We start from the raw sequence: 17287 nt of genomic DNA, 5'->3' as shown, positions 1-17287 counted from the left end.
CAAAGGAGTGCGGAGCACGACGGTTGGCACCGGTATGGCTTCCGGAACTGCCGGAAACATGCCAAAGGTGACACATGACCGCCTATGGGGTTCCGCTCCGAATTTTCTGTTAGGGTTTACTCCCTTAGCCAACTCTCCTAATTACTATGTGTAAAGACACTAATAAAGTTTTGGGAGGAAACTGTATTAAGCAAATGAGAATAGCCCATAAAGGTTAACATACATACGTACAAAAATATCATTCTTGTTTTATGAAGTTTTGCTAAAAATTAGAATGACACATTCTACCATTCCCTAGGTTGCCCAGGCATAGCACGATAGGGCAGATCAGAATCTGCTGCTCCCACAGTTGAATAGCATGCTGGCATTCAGTGTAATGCCTGCAAAACCATGTCTCAGCATATCTTCAGGTGAAAGTTGTACAAAGAAATCCCTGTAATTTTCACATTTTGTTCTCAGTTTAGACTCGAATGAACTGCTATTTTCATCTTCCAGTACAACTCATCTATTTTTGAAATAGCTAACCCATTATCACCCGCGTACCTGTGTAGTCTGCTTACAATGATAATCAATTCACACACTACATCCTGGTAAAACCATCACATTTATCAAAATGATTACACAAAAGAGCTGTTAAATGATGAATTACTGAAGTGTGGGTGGTCCCTCATTGGCTGTTCTACTTGTGTACATAACAGCTCTAAACTCCTGTCTGGTATTCACAGATAATGACTCCCTAACAATCCATTAACCTGCTTATTTTAAGCATACTGCAACTGCAAGTCAGTTAGGACAAAAGGGCATTTAGGTTACGTCTTTAACTACAGACTTTAAAACACTTCAATTCTAAAATCACCTTCAAGACCATAAATGAGAGCATTTAAGAAATTAAACTGATGTTTTAGAGAACGAATCACAAGTGGTGACTTTTGCAGCATAAGTATGCAATGGATATCAGAATAGGAACTACCATAGATTACTTAGCATTGTTCGGTAGAAAATGTTGTTGGCGAGTTCAAACTTTGTATTTATAAATAAAAGATGAACAAGTTATGCAAAATCAAATCTGGTTTAATGAGGTTTGCTTAGTTCAGCAGCATTGTCTCAGCATAGTCACACATCAGTTGGCTGCAGTTCCACCCCATACAGCTTATATGCAACTGCCGCCAGCACCACACCAATCATCTCTGCAATCAGTGTTTTTAATTAGGTTAATTAATTTGTATCAAGCCTCCTGGGGATGAGGTTCAGTGATGCTGACGAGGTAGACAAAACAGATCTTCCTTCGGCTCTAATGAAGACTCTAGCTGCTCCACAATGACTATGAATAATAAATCAGTGTTTTTCAGGTAAGGGACACTGGGGTTACTGCTTGGGTAATCAAATCCATTTAGAATGTAGGGTGGGACGACAGGGCTTGTCTGAAAGCCAGCAAAAATCCACCACTGCATCCAGAAACTCGACGTGGTGCACAGTTAAATAAAGAGAGCAGACACTCTGCAGCAACACAAGAATATTATATTGAACACTGATGTGCTAGAAAGCCAGGGATAATAGCTGTGCTTATCACACAGACTGGTGCTACAGCTTACACCACACAAAGTGGTGTGATGGAGTATATGTCTGATATAAATCCTGAATTTAATTCAATTTGCTTTTGCCAGGATATTTGGAATTAACAGCTAACAATTATGGGTTTTAAATTTCAGTTTTGTACCTGAATTTTAGAGCAATGTGTGTAACCAGTCTGTTTTCTTTTGCCAAATCTTTTCCCCTCTTCTTAAAAAAAAGTGTTCAAATGGTGGGTCTGGTTCCAGTGCGTGTTGGTAGGCTATCAAAGCACAAGATGGGAGAAGGAACAAACAGCCAACCCTGATCACTGGAAACATTCCAAGAGGGGTCACTGGATAGCTATCAGAACTAGCTGTTTGTTTCCCCCCCCCCCACTTTCCCCTTTATATGGGAGACTGAGGCCCCTTATAGCCACTTCCAACCTAGATGAAATTAGCTAAGTCAGCACAAAGCAAAGGCCTTCTTTTATTATGGTTCTGTAGCATGCTAGGTTATAGAGTTACACATTTTTTTTTTTAATTGTGTCTGTGATGGGACTTAAGTATATTCATGAGTTGTTTTTCTCCCAAACAGTATCAACAAAAAGCTCACTAGTTATAAAGCATTTTTTCAAAAAAGGATGTACTTTTGTTAGTTGACATCAGATTGTGTCTTTATTTGAAAGGACGAGATTTATACCATACTTCTAAATTACATCTGAATTCAATGCAAGTGTTGACTGCTTTACTTTCTTATGACCGATTAACAGCAGTCAACAAAAAGCATGTCACCCAAAATAAACTGTTCTCTTCCCATTCATTTAATGTTACATTGACAACAGCCAGCCAATAAATCTTAAATGTCACAAAAAGACACAGAGGCTTGAAACCCAATCTTCCCAGAAAATCTTCATGAAAAGGGTAACTCATTATGCAATATTCTAACTGCCCGTTGAAGATATGTCAGCGTTTTCTCTGAAATTGGAATTTGTAAATGGCTGGAGAGTTCACAGTTTCTTTCTTTACTTTCACCTTCCGGGTCTTGTCCTGTGAAAAGACCATTCAGGTAAAAATGACAATAGATGTTAGCTCCTACACACACACACACACATAGCATGGACCACAGTAAATCCAGTAAATGAATCCATCTGAATTTGGAATGCTAAAAATTTGATTAAATGAATACAATTTCATGAAACACTTCTAATCTGCATTTGTGGCTTTTAAAAAGGAATACCCCCTCTTAAAAAAACACAGCTCAGACTTATTTTTCTCTGCCTAAAGGCTGTAGTAAAATATCACACAAAGAAATTTTACACAAATGAGTCAGCCAGTGCACACAAAAGGAAATTACAGCCTTTACAATGTCAACATTACTAAACACAGGCAATTCATCGGTTCACATACGTGCACAAATTCATATAATACCATTCGCTCACAATCACTTCCTTTTTAAAAAAAAACTAGATATAATCGGCTTGGAAATGTGACTCAGATTCTAGCATGGGTTTGTTTCCTATACTGATGGGAAAATATACCTCTTACAATAATGGATTTTTTAGAACCCTAAAATAAATTTCGTACAGCAGGGCACCATTTTTCCGCCCTTCATCACCCCGTTTAAGTCATTAAGTTGATACCAGCAAACACTTTGACAAGCAACATCAAGGACTCTCAGATAAAGACAGATGCAAAATAAAGCTCCCCCCATTCACAGAGCCCCCTTGCAGAGCTCCCCCCATTCACACATTCCTCCTCCTCCTCCTCCCCCCGTGGCAGAGCTCCCCCCATTCACACATTTTCCCCCTCCGTGGCAGAGCTCCCCCCATTCACACATCCCCTTTGCAGAGTTCCCCCCATTCACACATCCCGACCCCTTGCAGAGTTCCTCCTATTCACACATCCCCCTTGCACAGCTTCCTCCATTCACACATTTACCCCCCCCTTGCACAGCTCCCCCCATTCACACATTTCCCCCCCCCCCTTGCACAGCTCCCCCCATTCACACATTTCCCCCCCCTTGCACAGCTCCCCCCATTCACACATTCCCCCCCCCTTGCACAGCTCCCCCCATTCACACATTCCCCCCCATTCACAGCTCCCCCCATTCACACATTCCCCCCCCCTTGCACAGCTCCCCCCATTGCAGAGCTCCCCCCATTCACACATTTCCCCCCCCCTTGCAGAGCTCCCCCCATTCACACATTCCCCCCCCCTTGCAGAGCTCCCCCCATTCACACATTTCCCCCCCCCTTGCAGAGCTCCCCCCATTCACACATTTCCCCCCAACCTTGCAGAGCTCCCCCCATTCACACATCCTCCCCCCACCTTGCAGAGCTCCCCCCATTCACACATCCTCCCTACCCCCACCGTGGCAGAGCTCCCCCCATTCACACATCCTCCCTCCCCCCCCCCCGTGGCAGAGCTCCCCCCATTCACACATTTCCCCCCATCTTGCAGAGCTCCTCCCATTCACACAACCCCCTTGCAGAGCTCCCCCCATTCAAAGAATCATAGAAAGTTTAAGGCACAGAAAGAGGCCACTTGGCCCATCGTGTCTGTGCCAGCCGCAAAACCATCCACATGTTCTAATCCAGCCTTCCAGCATTTAGTCCGCAGCCCTGCAGCTTACAGCACTTGAGGTGCATATCCAGACGCCTTTTGAATGAGTTGAGGGTCTCTGGTTCAACTACCCTTTCAGGCAGTGAGCTCCAGACCATCACCACTCTCTGGGTGAAAAAGTTTTTCCTCATGTCCCCTCTAATTTTTCTACCAATCACTTTAAATCTATGCCCCCTTGTCACTGACCCCTCTGCTGAGGCGAATAGACTCTTCACCTCTACTCTATCCAGGCCACTCAAAATTTTGTACATTTCAATCAGATCTCCCCCTCAGCCTTCTCTGTTCCAAGGAGAACAACCCCAGCCGATCCAATCTTTCCTCATCACTACATTTTCCCAGTCCTGGCAACATCCTCATAAATCTCCTCTGTACCCTCTCTAGTGCCATTACATCCTTGCAGAGTCATATAGAGCCATTTACAACACAAGAGGTCGTCATGAGGCCCATAGAGTCCATGCCAGCCCTCCACGGCACTGTCCAGTTAGTCCCACTCCCCCACTCGATCCCTATAGCCCTGTAAGTCTATTTCCTACACCAAGCCTGTACCTGAAGCATCTCTTCCCTAAAGATAACCCATTGTTCCGATACAGCTATGTCAGTCAGTCAGTCTTTGGTTCCATTCTACCCTGGCTAGATCCCTTCTCATTGTGTTGAAAATAGCCCTCTTCCAATCCAGACATTCTACCTTATTCTGTTCCTTGCTTTTCTGCATTGAGGATTTGAGTACAGGAGTATTGAAGCCTTGCTTCAATTGTATAGAACCTTGGTTAAACTGCACCTGGAGTAGTGTGCGCAGTTTTGGTCTCCTTACCTTAGGAAGGATATTATTGACATAAAAGGAATGCAACTAAGGTTCACCAGACTTGTTCCTGGAATGGCGTGCCTGTCCTATGAATAGAGACTGGGAAACTGGGCCTGTATTCTCTAGAGTTTCAAAGAATGAGAGATGATCTTTTTGAAACCTACAAAATACTTAAAAGGGACTGACAGGATAGATGCAGGAAAGATGTTTCCCCTGGTTGGAGAGTCTAGAATCAGGGGAAACAATTTCAAAATAAGGGGGAAGCCACTTAGGACCGAGATGAGGAGAAATATCTTTACTCAGAGGATTGCGAATCTTTGGAATTCTCTACACCAGAGGGCTGTGGAAGCTCAGTAATTGAGTATGCTTAAAGTAGAGATTGACAGATTTCTAAATAACAATGACATAAAGGGATATGGGGATAGTGTGGGAAAAAGGCATTGAAGTGGATGATCATCCATGATCGTACTGAATGGCGGAGCAGGCCCGATGGACTGAATGGCTACTCCTATTTTCCTATTACTAGTCTAAACCTTAGCATACGATGATCACTTTTACCCATGTGCTCCCCCCTACAGAAACCTGGCCCTCTCTCATTTCTCAGCAGCAGATCCAGCGATACCTCCTTTCTATTTGGGCTGAGAACATACTGATCAAAGTAGTTCTCCTGAATGCATTTCAGCAATTCCTCCCCCTCCTTACCCTTTACTACAATCGATATTTGGGCAATTAAAGTCCCCCAAAATCACCACTCTATAGTTCTTGCACATCTCTGATTTGCCTGCAGATTTGCTCCTCTATATCTCTCTCACTATTTGGAAGCCTATAGAATATCCCTAGTAACATGATCCTACCCTTTTTGCTCCTCAACTCTAACCAAACGGATTCTGTCCTTGCCCGCTCAAGGACATCCTCCCTTTCCAACACTGCAATGTCTTCCCTAATCAGTACTGCCACCCCATCTCCCTTTTTCCCTTCTCTATCTTTTATGAACATTTTATATCCTTAAGCACCCAGTCCTCACCATTTTTAAGCCACATTTCCGTTATTGTCACTACACCATAGTCCCATACTGCCAGTTGTGCTTGTACTTCAACTTTATTCACACTTTGTGCATTTACACACATGTATTGTAATCCTGTCTTCGCATTCCTCATGGTCTTTCTCAATCCACTCCCATCACATATTTAACTACTCCCTTCTTAGCACTGTCTAGTACTGAGCTCCCCCATTCACACATTCCCCCCCCCTTGCAGAGCTCCCCCCATTCACACATTCTCCCCCCCCCCCATTTACACATCCCCACTTGCAGAGCTCCCCCCCATTCACAAAGAACCCCCTTGCAGCACACTCCCTATTCATACAGAACCTTCTTGCATAGCATCCCCCATTCACACACAATCCCCTTGCAAAGCACCCCCACGTTCACACATTCCCCCTTGCAAAGCACCCTAGTACACAGAACCCCTTAGACACTCAGCCTTGTGGCAACGGCCACAGTATTCCCCCACTTTCCCTATGCTGTTGTCAGGTTACCTTCCCTTTGTCAGCACAGAGGCCACTTGCCTCAGTGCCACCAGCTTTTCAGGGTCGCGAAACTGAAAGCACACAATTGCCACACGCCAACCACAAAATTGCGGGGCATTCACTGGATCGCAGATAATTAGATTCAAATTAATGTAAAACATCACTTCAGGCATTTAAATTACGATGCCGTCACATCGGGGCGTCAGTACTGCCACAGTACTTCCCCACTTCTGATATAATCGCAACATTGCGGCATGGCATCAGGTTTCTGGGCGGACGATTCCGCGGCAATTCTCCGCACCACCACCACCATTCCCTTCCCCCCGCCCCCAATGTCACTAAGCCTGCCTTGGACAGAAGCACAAAATTCATAATTGGGCTCAGCTGCCCAGAAATTAAATGTATTTGAGCACATTGAGCAATGGAAAAAAATACTCTCCTTTCATCTATAGCTTCACTGCTTCCATTCTAGGAGAGAGTTAACGTTAGTTTAGGAAAGGAGGCCCTTGCCTGTCCAAAAATTTCAAGGATGACTACAACTTATGACAACGTTTGTTTAAGTGGCCTCAGATGGAACACAACCGTTTATCTTAATTTTGAAATTACAAAAATGGTTATGGTAAATGACTTTCACCCGAATGCTCTGTACAGATCAATAAAATCTACAATACACTGAATTGCTGTAAACTTATAAGCTCTACATACTTACCATGAGGTCTTTTCGAGTCTGTATTTTCTGAGCCACTACAAACATCTTCTTCTCTCTCTCAATGTGCTGTTTCAGCAGGGTGTATTGGTGCTTTCTCTGTCGAGCAAGTTTCTGAAAGGGCAAATTACAAATCATTGTGGGGGAATAAAAGGAATAATCATTGTATTGGTGAATAATTGGGGAAGGGGGAAAAAAAAGAGATGAAAGCTTGATCAGCATTGATTAATTGCTGGTTTTCCCTGCATTTATAAAAAAAAGTAGCAGTCACTTTCTCTCCACAGAATACACTTTAATCTGCTCATAAGAGAATGTAGGAATAAATTAATACTAACAAATGCTACAATGCTGCATTCCAGAGCAAACACATTGGCCTTGTGCAACACCACCATGCTGTTTCTCACAGCTAGAACAATGACCCTGTGCACGTTAACAAACACAAGTTTCAAATGAGTGTCAGATTGTCTAAATGCCAAATCATCTTTCTGAAATGCCTACGTTGCTTTAGTCTGTCCATGTGACTGTTCTCATTTTGTAAAAGTACACATTAATCTGAATGTGATTTCCCATTACCTCCAGAACTCGGCGATGTGTGACTCCTTTAATTTTTTCCTTCTGTAAGATTTCGATTGTTGGTCGGTTGTATACCCGGTCTACCAGCTCTGGTAGAGTATTGAGACGCTTCGCCAAGTCAAATTCCTCCACTGTGCACAAAATTAAATGAGAGAGCTTTTTCAAATATTATAATGGAGCAATCAACGTTTAATCAGAACAGAGCATCAGCAAAGCATGCTACTCCACCAATACACATTACAAACAACTGGAATCGTACAATTCTATAAAGCTCTGTCAGGGATAGTATGGTGCCATACAGACCAAAGAGGTCCCAAATATGATAATCAGATGATATTAGTGCTGAGTTCATTACCTTAACCAGGGCAATAGTGTGAGACGCTACAGTTGGCCTGGTTGGGAGGTCGGGGACTGAGGGGAGGCGATGGTGGAGAAGAACGTTATATTCAAAGAATAAGGGTAATGTGGGCCTTTTCAAAACAGATGTGGGTAACATTGCAAATGAAAATATGGAAATGGCAGACTTGTTGAATAATTACTTTGCCTGAGTCTCCAAAGTACAGGACGTGGATAATGTAACTGACATTCCCCCAGGGAAACTATTAATGAATCAAGGACTGGGACTCACTGGCAAGAAAACAACAGGAGGAAAAAAATTGACACTAAAGACTAACAAATCCCCAGGACCCGATTGTTTTCACCCCAGGGTTTTCAAGGAAGTAGGTGAGGAAACTGCAGGTGCTTCAGACATAACCTTCCAAAACACATTCAATTCAAGAACTGTCCCTTCAGGTTAGAAAACTGCACACGTAACTCTGTTATAAGAAAAGGCGAGACCCCGAAACCAGGAAATGATAGACTTTTTAGTTTAACATCTGTTGTGGCGAAGTTACTGGAATCTATAATGAAAGACAGAATGACTTCGAGAAATTTTAGCTAACTGGAAAACCAACAGGAATTTGTAAAGGGCAGGTCACGGCTAATGAACCTAGTTGAATTTTTTGAGAAAGTAACTAAAGTAATAGGTGCGGGTGGGGGGGGGGGTGGGGGGGGGTGGAATGTCTACAGTGTAGTTAATATGGCTTTCCAGAAGGCAGTTGATAAAGTTCCACGTAAGAGATGATTAACTAAAATTAAAATTCATGGAATTGAAGGCAAGTTATTGACAAGGTTGGGAGATTGGTTAGACTAGAAGACAAAGTATGGATAATGGGTATGTACACGAATTGGAAGGTAGTGATGTCCCACAAAGATCTGCATGAGGGCCTCAATTATTCATTATATTTGTTATCTCAGCTATTAATAGAAAGCCATATATCCAAGTTTGCCAATGACACAAAGATGAGGACATAGTAAGGAGTGCAGGCTGAAGCATAAAATTACAAATGCACTGATAAATTAAGTGACTCGGCAAAACTGTGGCAGATGGATTTCAATGCAGGTTGAGTGCGAGGACATCCATTTTGGACCAAAAAAACAATATTTTTTAAATGGTGAAATGCTGTGAAAGTGGAAACCCAAAGAAATTTATGTGCCCGTGTACACTAATCACGAAAATGGAGTGGCCAGGTACAAAAATAATAAGGCTAATGGAATGCTAGCCTTTATAACTAGAGGGTTAGAATATAAAGAGGAGGAAGTTTTGCTATAGTTACACAAAGCCCTGGTTGGTCATGTCTGGAGTACAGGGTACAGTTCTGGACACCACACCTTAGAAAGAACAGAAAAGGCTGGAAACACTCAGCAGGTCTAGCAGCATCTATAGAGAGAGAAAGAGTTAATGTTTCAGGTCAATGACCTTGTATCAGAAAGATACATCACCTCAAAGGATATACTGGCCTCCGAATGAATGTAGCCCAGAATCACAATGTTATTAGGGCTCCAAGGGTTAAATTACGAGGAGGGATTAAATAAACTAGGTTTGTATTCGCTGCACATAGAAGGCAAGGCATGATTTGATTCAGGGTCATGGAATTTTGAAAGGAATTGATTGGTTTGATAGAGAAGCTTTTTCTGCTGGTGGGGTAATCTAGGACTAAGGGAAATAACCTTAAAATCGGAGCCAGGCCATTCAGGAGAAAAGTTAGAAAACACATTTTCAAGCAAAGGGTGGTAGAAGTGTAGAACACTCTGCCATAAGAAGCGTTTGCAAGCTCAATTAATAATTTGAAATCTGAGGTCAGTAAGATTTTTGTTAGCCAAGGGTATTGAGGGATTACGGAGTTACGGCCAGTGGATGGAGTTCGGATACAGATCAGCAATGATATCATTGGATGGCAGACCAGGTTCAAGGGCCTAAATAGCCTACTCCTGTTCCTATGTATTGGGGAATCCAGTTCTTGATAAAGTTAGGACTGTACAGGATAATGCTTAGCAATGTTGCGTCTGCTGTCAACAACTTGCCAAGTTCACTGTCCCCATTTATAACTAATTAAAGAATGGTGAAGTACTGGACAGCAACTGTCAAATGTGAAACATCAGAAAAGCATGAGTCAAAATCCTCAGGAAAAGGGAACAAAAATCAGAAAATGTAGGGGGAAACTTTGTGTTACTGTTGAGCCACATTATAAATTCAGGAAACTGGGCACACAAACATAAGAGATGCAACTAGAACATGCAGATCATTCTTTCAGAGGTAGTTAAGGAGACAGAGAACTCAGTGCTTTTATGTGCTGGTTTTTTAGCTTAAGTTACTAACATTTCATAAATTACTTTGGTATGTTGGACATTTAGTAGGAGGACTAGAGTGCATTTCTATTCCCATAGAAGTGTGAGAAGAACTCAATTAGCACACAATTAAATGCTTAGTAATAAAACATATGGCAAAGTATATAATTTACATTGTATTTAATAGATATTGCATCAATCACCAGTGATAGTAACGAAAAAAAACTCGTAAGGCTGAAAAAAACCACAGCCGAGCTGCAATATTCCTTCTTTCTATGAAAATTTTCAAATATTGACCTCCCCGAGAAAAGTGACAACAGGGCTGGACAATGAAGCATTTATCCACTTTATACAGCGTCGCAATGCAGTATTCTCTTCCAGATCCGATTCAGCAATGGGCAGAAACAGAGAAAAGTTCTCCATACTGTTCCAACAAATGTTCCTCTATTCCATCTTCAGACCAGCACTTCTTATTAACTGTGTTATGCTTTGTTTCCATAACTACCAGTCACCTCCATCCTGATTTTGTCAACAAGGCCTTGTAAATTAGCCACCCTCGGCTGTACTGATTTACTTTGCTCGAGGACTATTCTTTGAGTACTGAAAGGCATTTTCAGCTTGCAAAGTACCATCTTCTTTCATATAAAACCGCATTATTTTTAGCATTCCAAAGTAGAATTGGGATACTCGTGTAGAATATTTCTTAACCCACTGTTTTCCTGCAATTTAGTGTTTTTGGTCTCTTTAAAGAGTATTTATGATGTTATCAACAGGACTCAGCAAGACTATCCAGTAAGTACCCGAGCCAATCATTGCAGGGAGATCTAGGTTCAATCTCTGAGTCAGTTGATCTCAGCTGGATCAGTAACAGGGGCAATTTCAGTCAGCCTCAGTGGTTCTGGGTTAAGGTGTGGAAAAGAAAGCAGCCAGGGGTTGTACTCTTAATCAGTGCCGAGCACACCCTATTGAGATTGCATGCACATGTGGCCATGGAGTGAGTCATCACTGGGATTGATCATTTGTGCGATGCATCACACAGCAAATAGCACACAGAACCGAACCTGGAAAAGGAGCCTGAGCCTTCTATGTAACAGCTAAATGATGAGAGGAATTTTTTTTTTTAAAAAAAGGGAATAGTTGAAATCAAACTGAATGTACAATGTTTCTCAGAACAAGATGAAAAGTGACCCAAAGTAATGCATCTGTACAAGACCGAATACATCCAAATAACCTGTCCTTCTATAAATTAAGCTTTCATTACCAAATTCTGTAAAAAACTAAGCTGAAAATGTATGCACAGATCACACAGTGTGTAACACGATACAGCACCTTCCTTTTTAGATTCGCAGAAGAAGATGTGCTTATTGCGGGGCTTTCCGTCAGCCTCTAAAAGATGGAGTTCAGACTTGAGTCGTTCAATTTTCTGCAAATGTATTAGAAATTCACAATCAAATCACATTTGTGGCTCAGTATTCCCACTCTTTACTTTTCCAGAAAAAAGTACTATTTATATGTGTGAAAATGGCATGCGATTCTATGAAATGCACCAAAGTGTAGGTGTGTTTTACCTGACTGTCTCTAAAACTCTGACGTCTACGTGCTAGAAATCCCAGGGTCAATTTTAGGTTAACCACTGTTGGTGAGGCACTTGCGCATTTTGGCCAATGCTAGAAAATTTCTGAGTTACAGGCTAGAAGAAGTCAGCATGAAATGACTGCCTTTCATTTTAATATAATTTTGACACTTTAGTGTTGCAGACCTGTGCTAGATAGCAACATACACTCCTATAGAACCGTTAATGTAGAAAATTTCCAAAAGTAGCTTTGATTTTTCTTTATTAAAAGGAATAGAATCCAAGCCATTGTGGAAGAGTTAGGATAAGTGACTAAAAGATTGGTCACAAAGATGGGTTTTGAGATGTTTAAAGGCAAAGAGTGATGTGTAAAGGTGGTGTGGCTCAGGTAATGAATTCCAGAGAGTAAGGCAGAGACAGGTGAAATTGCTGCCACTGTTGCAGGAAAAGGAACACAGGATGCACTAAAGCCCAGAATCGGAGGACGGAAGAATACAGGAGGACATTGTAAAGTTAGGGTGGGGTGAGATTAGCCAATGTAGGTCATTTGGGGTGAGGAGTGATGGGCAAAGAGGTCATGATACGGAAGCTGAGTTTTGCACAAGCTTACATTCATGGATGGGAGGTGAGCAAGGAGACTTTGGGGAAAAAAAGTCAAGAGGTAACAAAACCTTGTATAAAGGTTTCAACCAGAAGGCTTTGGTAATGGATAAGACAGAAACCAGAGTTATTCATGGTCTGGTTCAGCCTCAGCGAGTGGGCAGAGGGATGGAATCAGTAACAAAGGGGCAGAGTTTATGCTGGGACTTATGATGATGGTTGCTGTGTTCCCAGTGTTCAGCTGGAGAGAATTTTGACATATTGACTGTTTGATGTCAAGTCAAACAACCAGTCCAAAAGCATAGCGGTGGTAGTGGAGACAGCTGAAGTGGTACTGAGGTACAGTTGGCTGTCATTAGCATAAGCAAAGGCAGCCATTAATAAAACATTTGAACCACAATTGTACAAAGTCGGTTTAAGCTAGACAAAAGCCCCCCGTCTCCTCCACCTCAACATTGGGTGGAAAAGCAGGAAAAAGTAAACATAAAGAGTCATGGTGGCCAATAACTGACTGTGCCATATTGGACCTTAGACAAGAGGCTACATTCCTGTGAGCCTTGACAGAATGCTCGCCTGTGCTAAGATCTGACCTCATGGTTCTGTTTTACCCTCTCCTTGGACTTAGAGGTGCTGAGATCACTTAAAAAAACCCCAGCTAAGATCAGACAACTGAACAGACTGGCGATTGAACGTGGCACTCTCCTGGTTTGTACTGGTTATTGCTACACTGCAGGGAATATTGGTAGGGTCCATGACATTAATTGTAACTCATATTATAAAAGATACCTGCCATTTTATTCATCTGCATATTCTATAAATATTGTGATCTGCACATTCTTAAATCAGAAATGCAGATTATTTAAAACCAATTTGTGATGCACATTTCAAATGTCCTTTATTAATCTTCATGGTCAATGACCCTCTCACTGGTGTAATCAATTTGGTCTGATGTTTATTATGAGATGGCAAGTAAAAGATTACAAAAGAACTCATGGAGTGAATCAAGGGGCATGAGATCCTTTGTTAGTCTCCAGCTCGAAAACGTCTAAAAATATATGAGCTTAATACCGGATAAGGACTATATACCAGTCTGTAATTAATCCCTGGACCAGCTAATGTTGAAAATAACTGGATACACAGGTAGGATGGTACTGACTGTTGTAGGCAGTACTTGAAAAGGATTCAAAAATTGGAAACACAAATATAAAGACTATGTATGAAGAGAGTTAAATACCAGAAAAGAAGCCAAACCCTGCAGAAGATGAACCCCTAATAAGAACCACTGGACCATACCATTTCTTGCATGAAGTTTGATTGCTTGCTTCTTCTGTAATGCAGCCTTGCAAACAGCCCTCTACTGGTGCAAAGTAGGTTCCACAAAACTTTACCCACCCTAATTTACCTAGACAATACAATGTTGCCTTGGAAGATAAAGAAATTATGAAGTAGCAGCTATGGAAATGTATGCAAGTTTTAAACAAACTGTGCTCGGACTTAGAGATTTTTCTTCTGCAATGCCCAAATGTACTTTACAATGCTTTAAGGGAAGAAGACAGAAAGCAGGAAACTACAGGTCAGTTAGGTTAACATCCGTCTTGGGGAAATGTTAGAAACTATTATTAAAGACGTTACAGCATGGCACTTAGAAAAATTCAAGGTAATCAGGCAGCGTCATCATGGTTTTGTGAAAGGTAAACCATGTTTAACCAATTTATTGGAGTCCTTTGAAGAAGTAACATGTGTTGTGGATAAAGGGGAACCAGTGGATGTATTGTACTTAGATTTCCAGAAGGCATTTGATAAGGTGCCACATCAAAGGTTATTGTGGAAAATAAAAGCTCATGGTGTGGGAAGTAATATACTGGCATGGATAGAAATTGGCTAGCTAACAGGAAACACAGTAGGCATAAATGGGTCATTTTCTGGTTGGCAAGATGTAACGAGTGGTGTGCCACAGGGATCAGTGCTGGGGCCTCAATGTTTTAACAATATATATAAATGACTTGGTGAAGTTGTGAAGAGGACATAAAGAGGCTGCAAAGGGATGTAAATAGGTTAAGTGAGTGGGCAAAGATCTGGCAAATGGAGTATAATGTGGGAAAATGTGAAATCGTCCATTTTGGCAGGAAGAATTAAAAAAGCATATTATCGAAATGGTGAGAGATTGCAGAGCTCGGAGATGCAGAGAGATCTGGGTGCCCTAGTGCATAAATCATAAAAGATTAGTATGCAGGTTCAGCAAGTAATTAGTAAAGATTATAGAATGTTGTTTATTGCAAGGGGAATTGAACACAAAAGGAGGTGGTTATGGTTTAGTTATACAGGGCATTGGTGAGACTACATCTGGAGTATTGTGTATAGTATTGGTCTCCTTATTTAAGGAAGGACGTAAATGTGTTGGAAGCAGTTCAGAGAAGGTTTATTAGACTAAAACAAGGAATGGGTGGGTTGTTTTATGAGGAAAGGTTGGACAGGCTAGGCGTGTATCCGCTGGAGTACAGAAGAGTAAGAAGCAACTTGATTGAAACATATAAGATCCTGAGAGGTCTTGACAGGGTGAATGCGGAAAGGGTGTATCCTCATTTGGAAGAATCTAGAACTGGTTATCCCTATTTAAAAATAAGGAGTCATCCATTTAAGACAGAGATAAGGAGTTTTTTTTTAAAACATGGTGGCGAGTCTTTGGAACTCTCCCTCAAAAGGCAGTGGAAGCAGAGCCTTTACATATTTTTAAGACAGACATAGATAGAGTTTTGATAAGCAAGGGGGTGAAAGGTTATTGGGGTAGGTGGGAATGTGAAGTCATAGATTCAGAACAGAAAAGAAAAAAAACAGAAAAAGTCAAGGTTACAATCTGATCAGCCATGACCTTATTGAATGGAGGAGAAGGCTCGAGCGGCCGAGTGACCTACTCCTAATTCGTATGTTCATATGTTAAATCTCATTCCTTCTCTCAGTACAGTGCAAAACATTTAAATATCAATAGAAAATGTCTTAGTGCCACCAAGTGGCCACTTTCATTGCTACAATTAAAGAAATATTCCTCAAAAAGGGTGTAGAACTGGGCAAAAAGTTTGTTAATCACTGAGAAATAAATGTTTCTGCCAAGGTTACAAAATGATTGTTGTAAGAGATGTAGCTTCCTCTTCCCTTCAAACCAAAGAAGGTGAAGAGTAGCTCATTTCATAACTGGGAATATAAAAATGCTACAACAAATCTCACTTTTTATAATACATCTACAATGACATATTTCATTAACTGAAGGAGCATTCTTGGAAAAATGGCAAGAGGTTAAAACAATAAAAATGAAGTCACCTTTGACTCTGCAACCCGTTTCATTTCCACATATTTAATATCTTGTGTTCTCATGATCTTCAGCTGCTCCTCTGTTACTTCCTCTTTAGACTGCTTGATGATGTGAACTCCATCCTAAACAGAAAGCATAGGAATCAAAAGATTTCTTAAAATGCACAGAGAAATAGAGTAGACGGTGTTGCTTTAGGTCAAGAGAAAAACATCTATATATAATTGAGAGTAAACATAAGCAGGTACTGCACGTGTAGCTTCACCTACTTGAATTATACAGGTACAGCAAATACTGAAGGGCAAAAGGACTTTATAAAAATATGTTCCAGTCAAATAAAATCCCATAGCTAGGAACAGAGTTTAAACACAGATTGTTTCCACTTAACAGTGGAAGCTACTTCTCCATTTACAAACCATACATAATCTTATGGTGGTTACAATATCCCACAAGTGAGGGAGACTGATAGATCACAACGAATTGATTACAACAAAAGTGAGGTAATGCTAAAGCTTACCTGTTAGCAGGAGTAAGTCCTACCACAGACAAGGAGTATTTTCTCCATAATACATGTTAAGACCTATAAATTGTGTAGTTCTAGCAGTGGACTGCTATTGTCTGCATCATTATACAATATAAAGGGTCCCAATGATATGGCAACGGTGTGAAATTACTGCATCAGTGTCCAGAATATCAAGCAGCTTTCACTTGGCTGCGTGAACTAAATTTGTTTTGGGGAGGTACTGCTTACAATGCACCAGGTACTCCAGGACATGCAAGTGGGAATATTAACTTGCACGTGAACACCATCTTCCTCAAACTGTTCTCTGTGAAAACTTCCATATGCAACGAAAAGGACTTGAAAGAATCTTTGTTTGTTTATATCAAGGGGTGTCAATTTCTTTCTAAGAAAAGATTATGGAGTCAGAGTCATTTACAGCATGGAACCAGCAGACCACATATAAACAGTTAATTTGATTTGGATTATGATGATTGGCTGGAATGGCACAATCTGAAGATATCAGACATATTTAGTCTGGTTGTTCGTGTGTAGATTGAAGGGGATGCCATGAATATTTGTTTTGTTTGGAGGAAGTGAGATGCTGCTAGCTTGAGGGAGAATGACAAGAACAGCTCGCATGATTTGATGCCTTCACTTTGAAGAACCTCAGCGAACTACTTAATTGGGGTAGCTGCTTTGCCATGTGTAATTAGGAGTAGTGCAAGATGACTTTGTGGGCCATGTATGGCCTGTAGTTCAAACACATCTGATGCCCATGTTATAAAAAAAATTACTTTTAAAACTGTAGGGCTTATTGCAGCTCTAATGTTTTTTTCCCAAAGACTTGGTATCAATCAGATA

The 17287-nt window shown here is 41.2% G+C and overlaps 1 protein-coding gene across 1 annotated transcript in view; it reads right to left on the bottom strand.

Annotated features, from left to right (window-relative positions):
* Positions 1-1046: 1046 nt before the first annotated feature.
* The window catches only part of utp11 (UTP11 small subunit processome component), a 59966-nt gene continuing 43725 nt past the window's right edge, over positions 1047-17287 (bottom strand). Inside the window, exons 4-8 of the mRNA XM_068011235.1 lie at positions 15936-16049; positions 11777-11870; positions 7781-7911; positions 7211-7321; positions 1047-2597 (exon numbers count right to left, since the gene is read on the bottom strand). Of these exons, the coding sequence (XP_067867336.1) occupies positions 2514-2597; positions 7211-7321; positions 7781-7911; positions 11777-11870; positions 15936-16049 (534 nt within the window). The 3' untranslated portion in view covers positions 1047-2513. The remainder of the gene's footprint in view (positions 2598-7210; positions 7322-7780; positions 7912-11776; positions 11871-15935; positions 16050-17287) is intronic.

The sequence above is a fragment of the Heterodontus francisci genome, chromosome 31, assembly GCF_036365525.1.
Source record: "Heterodontus francisci isolate sHetFra1 chromosome 31, sHetFra1.hap1, whole genome shotgun sequence".
NCBI lineage: Eukaryota > Metazoa > Chordata > Chondrichthyes > Heterodontiformes > Heterodontidae > Heterodontus > Heterodontus francisci.
This window is presented reverse-complemented; position numbering and strand designations above follow the sequence as displayed.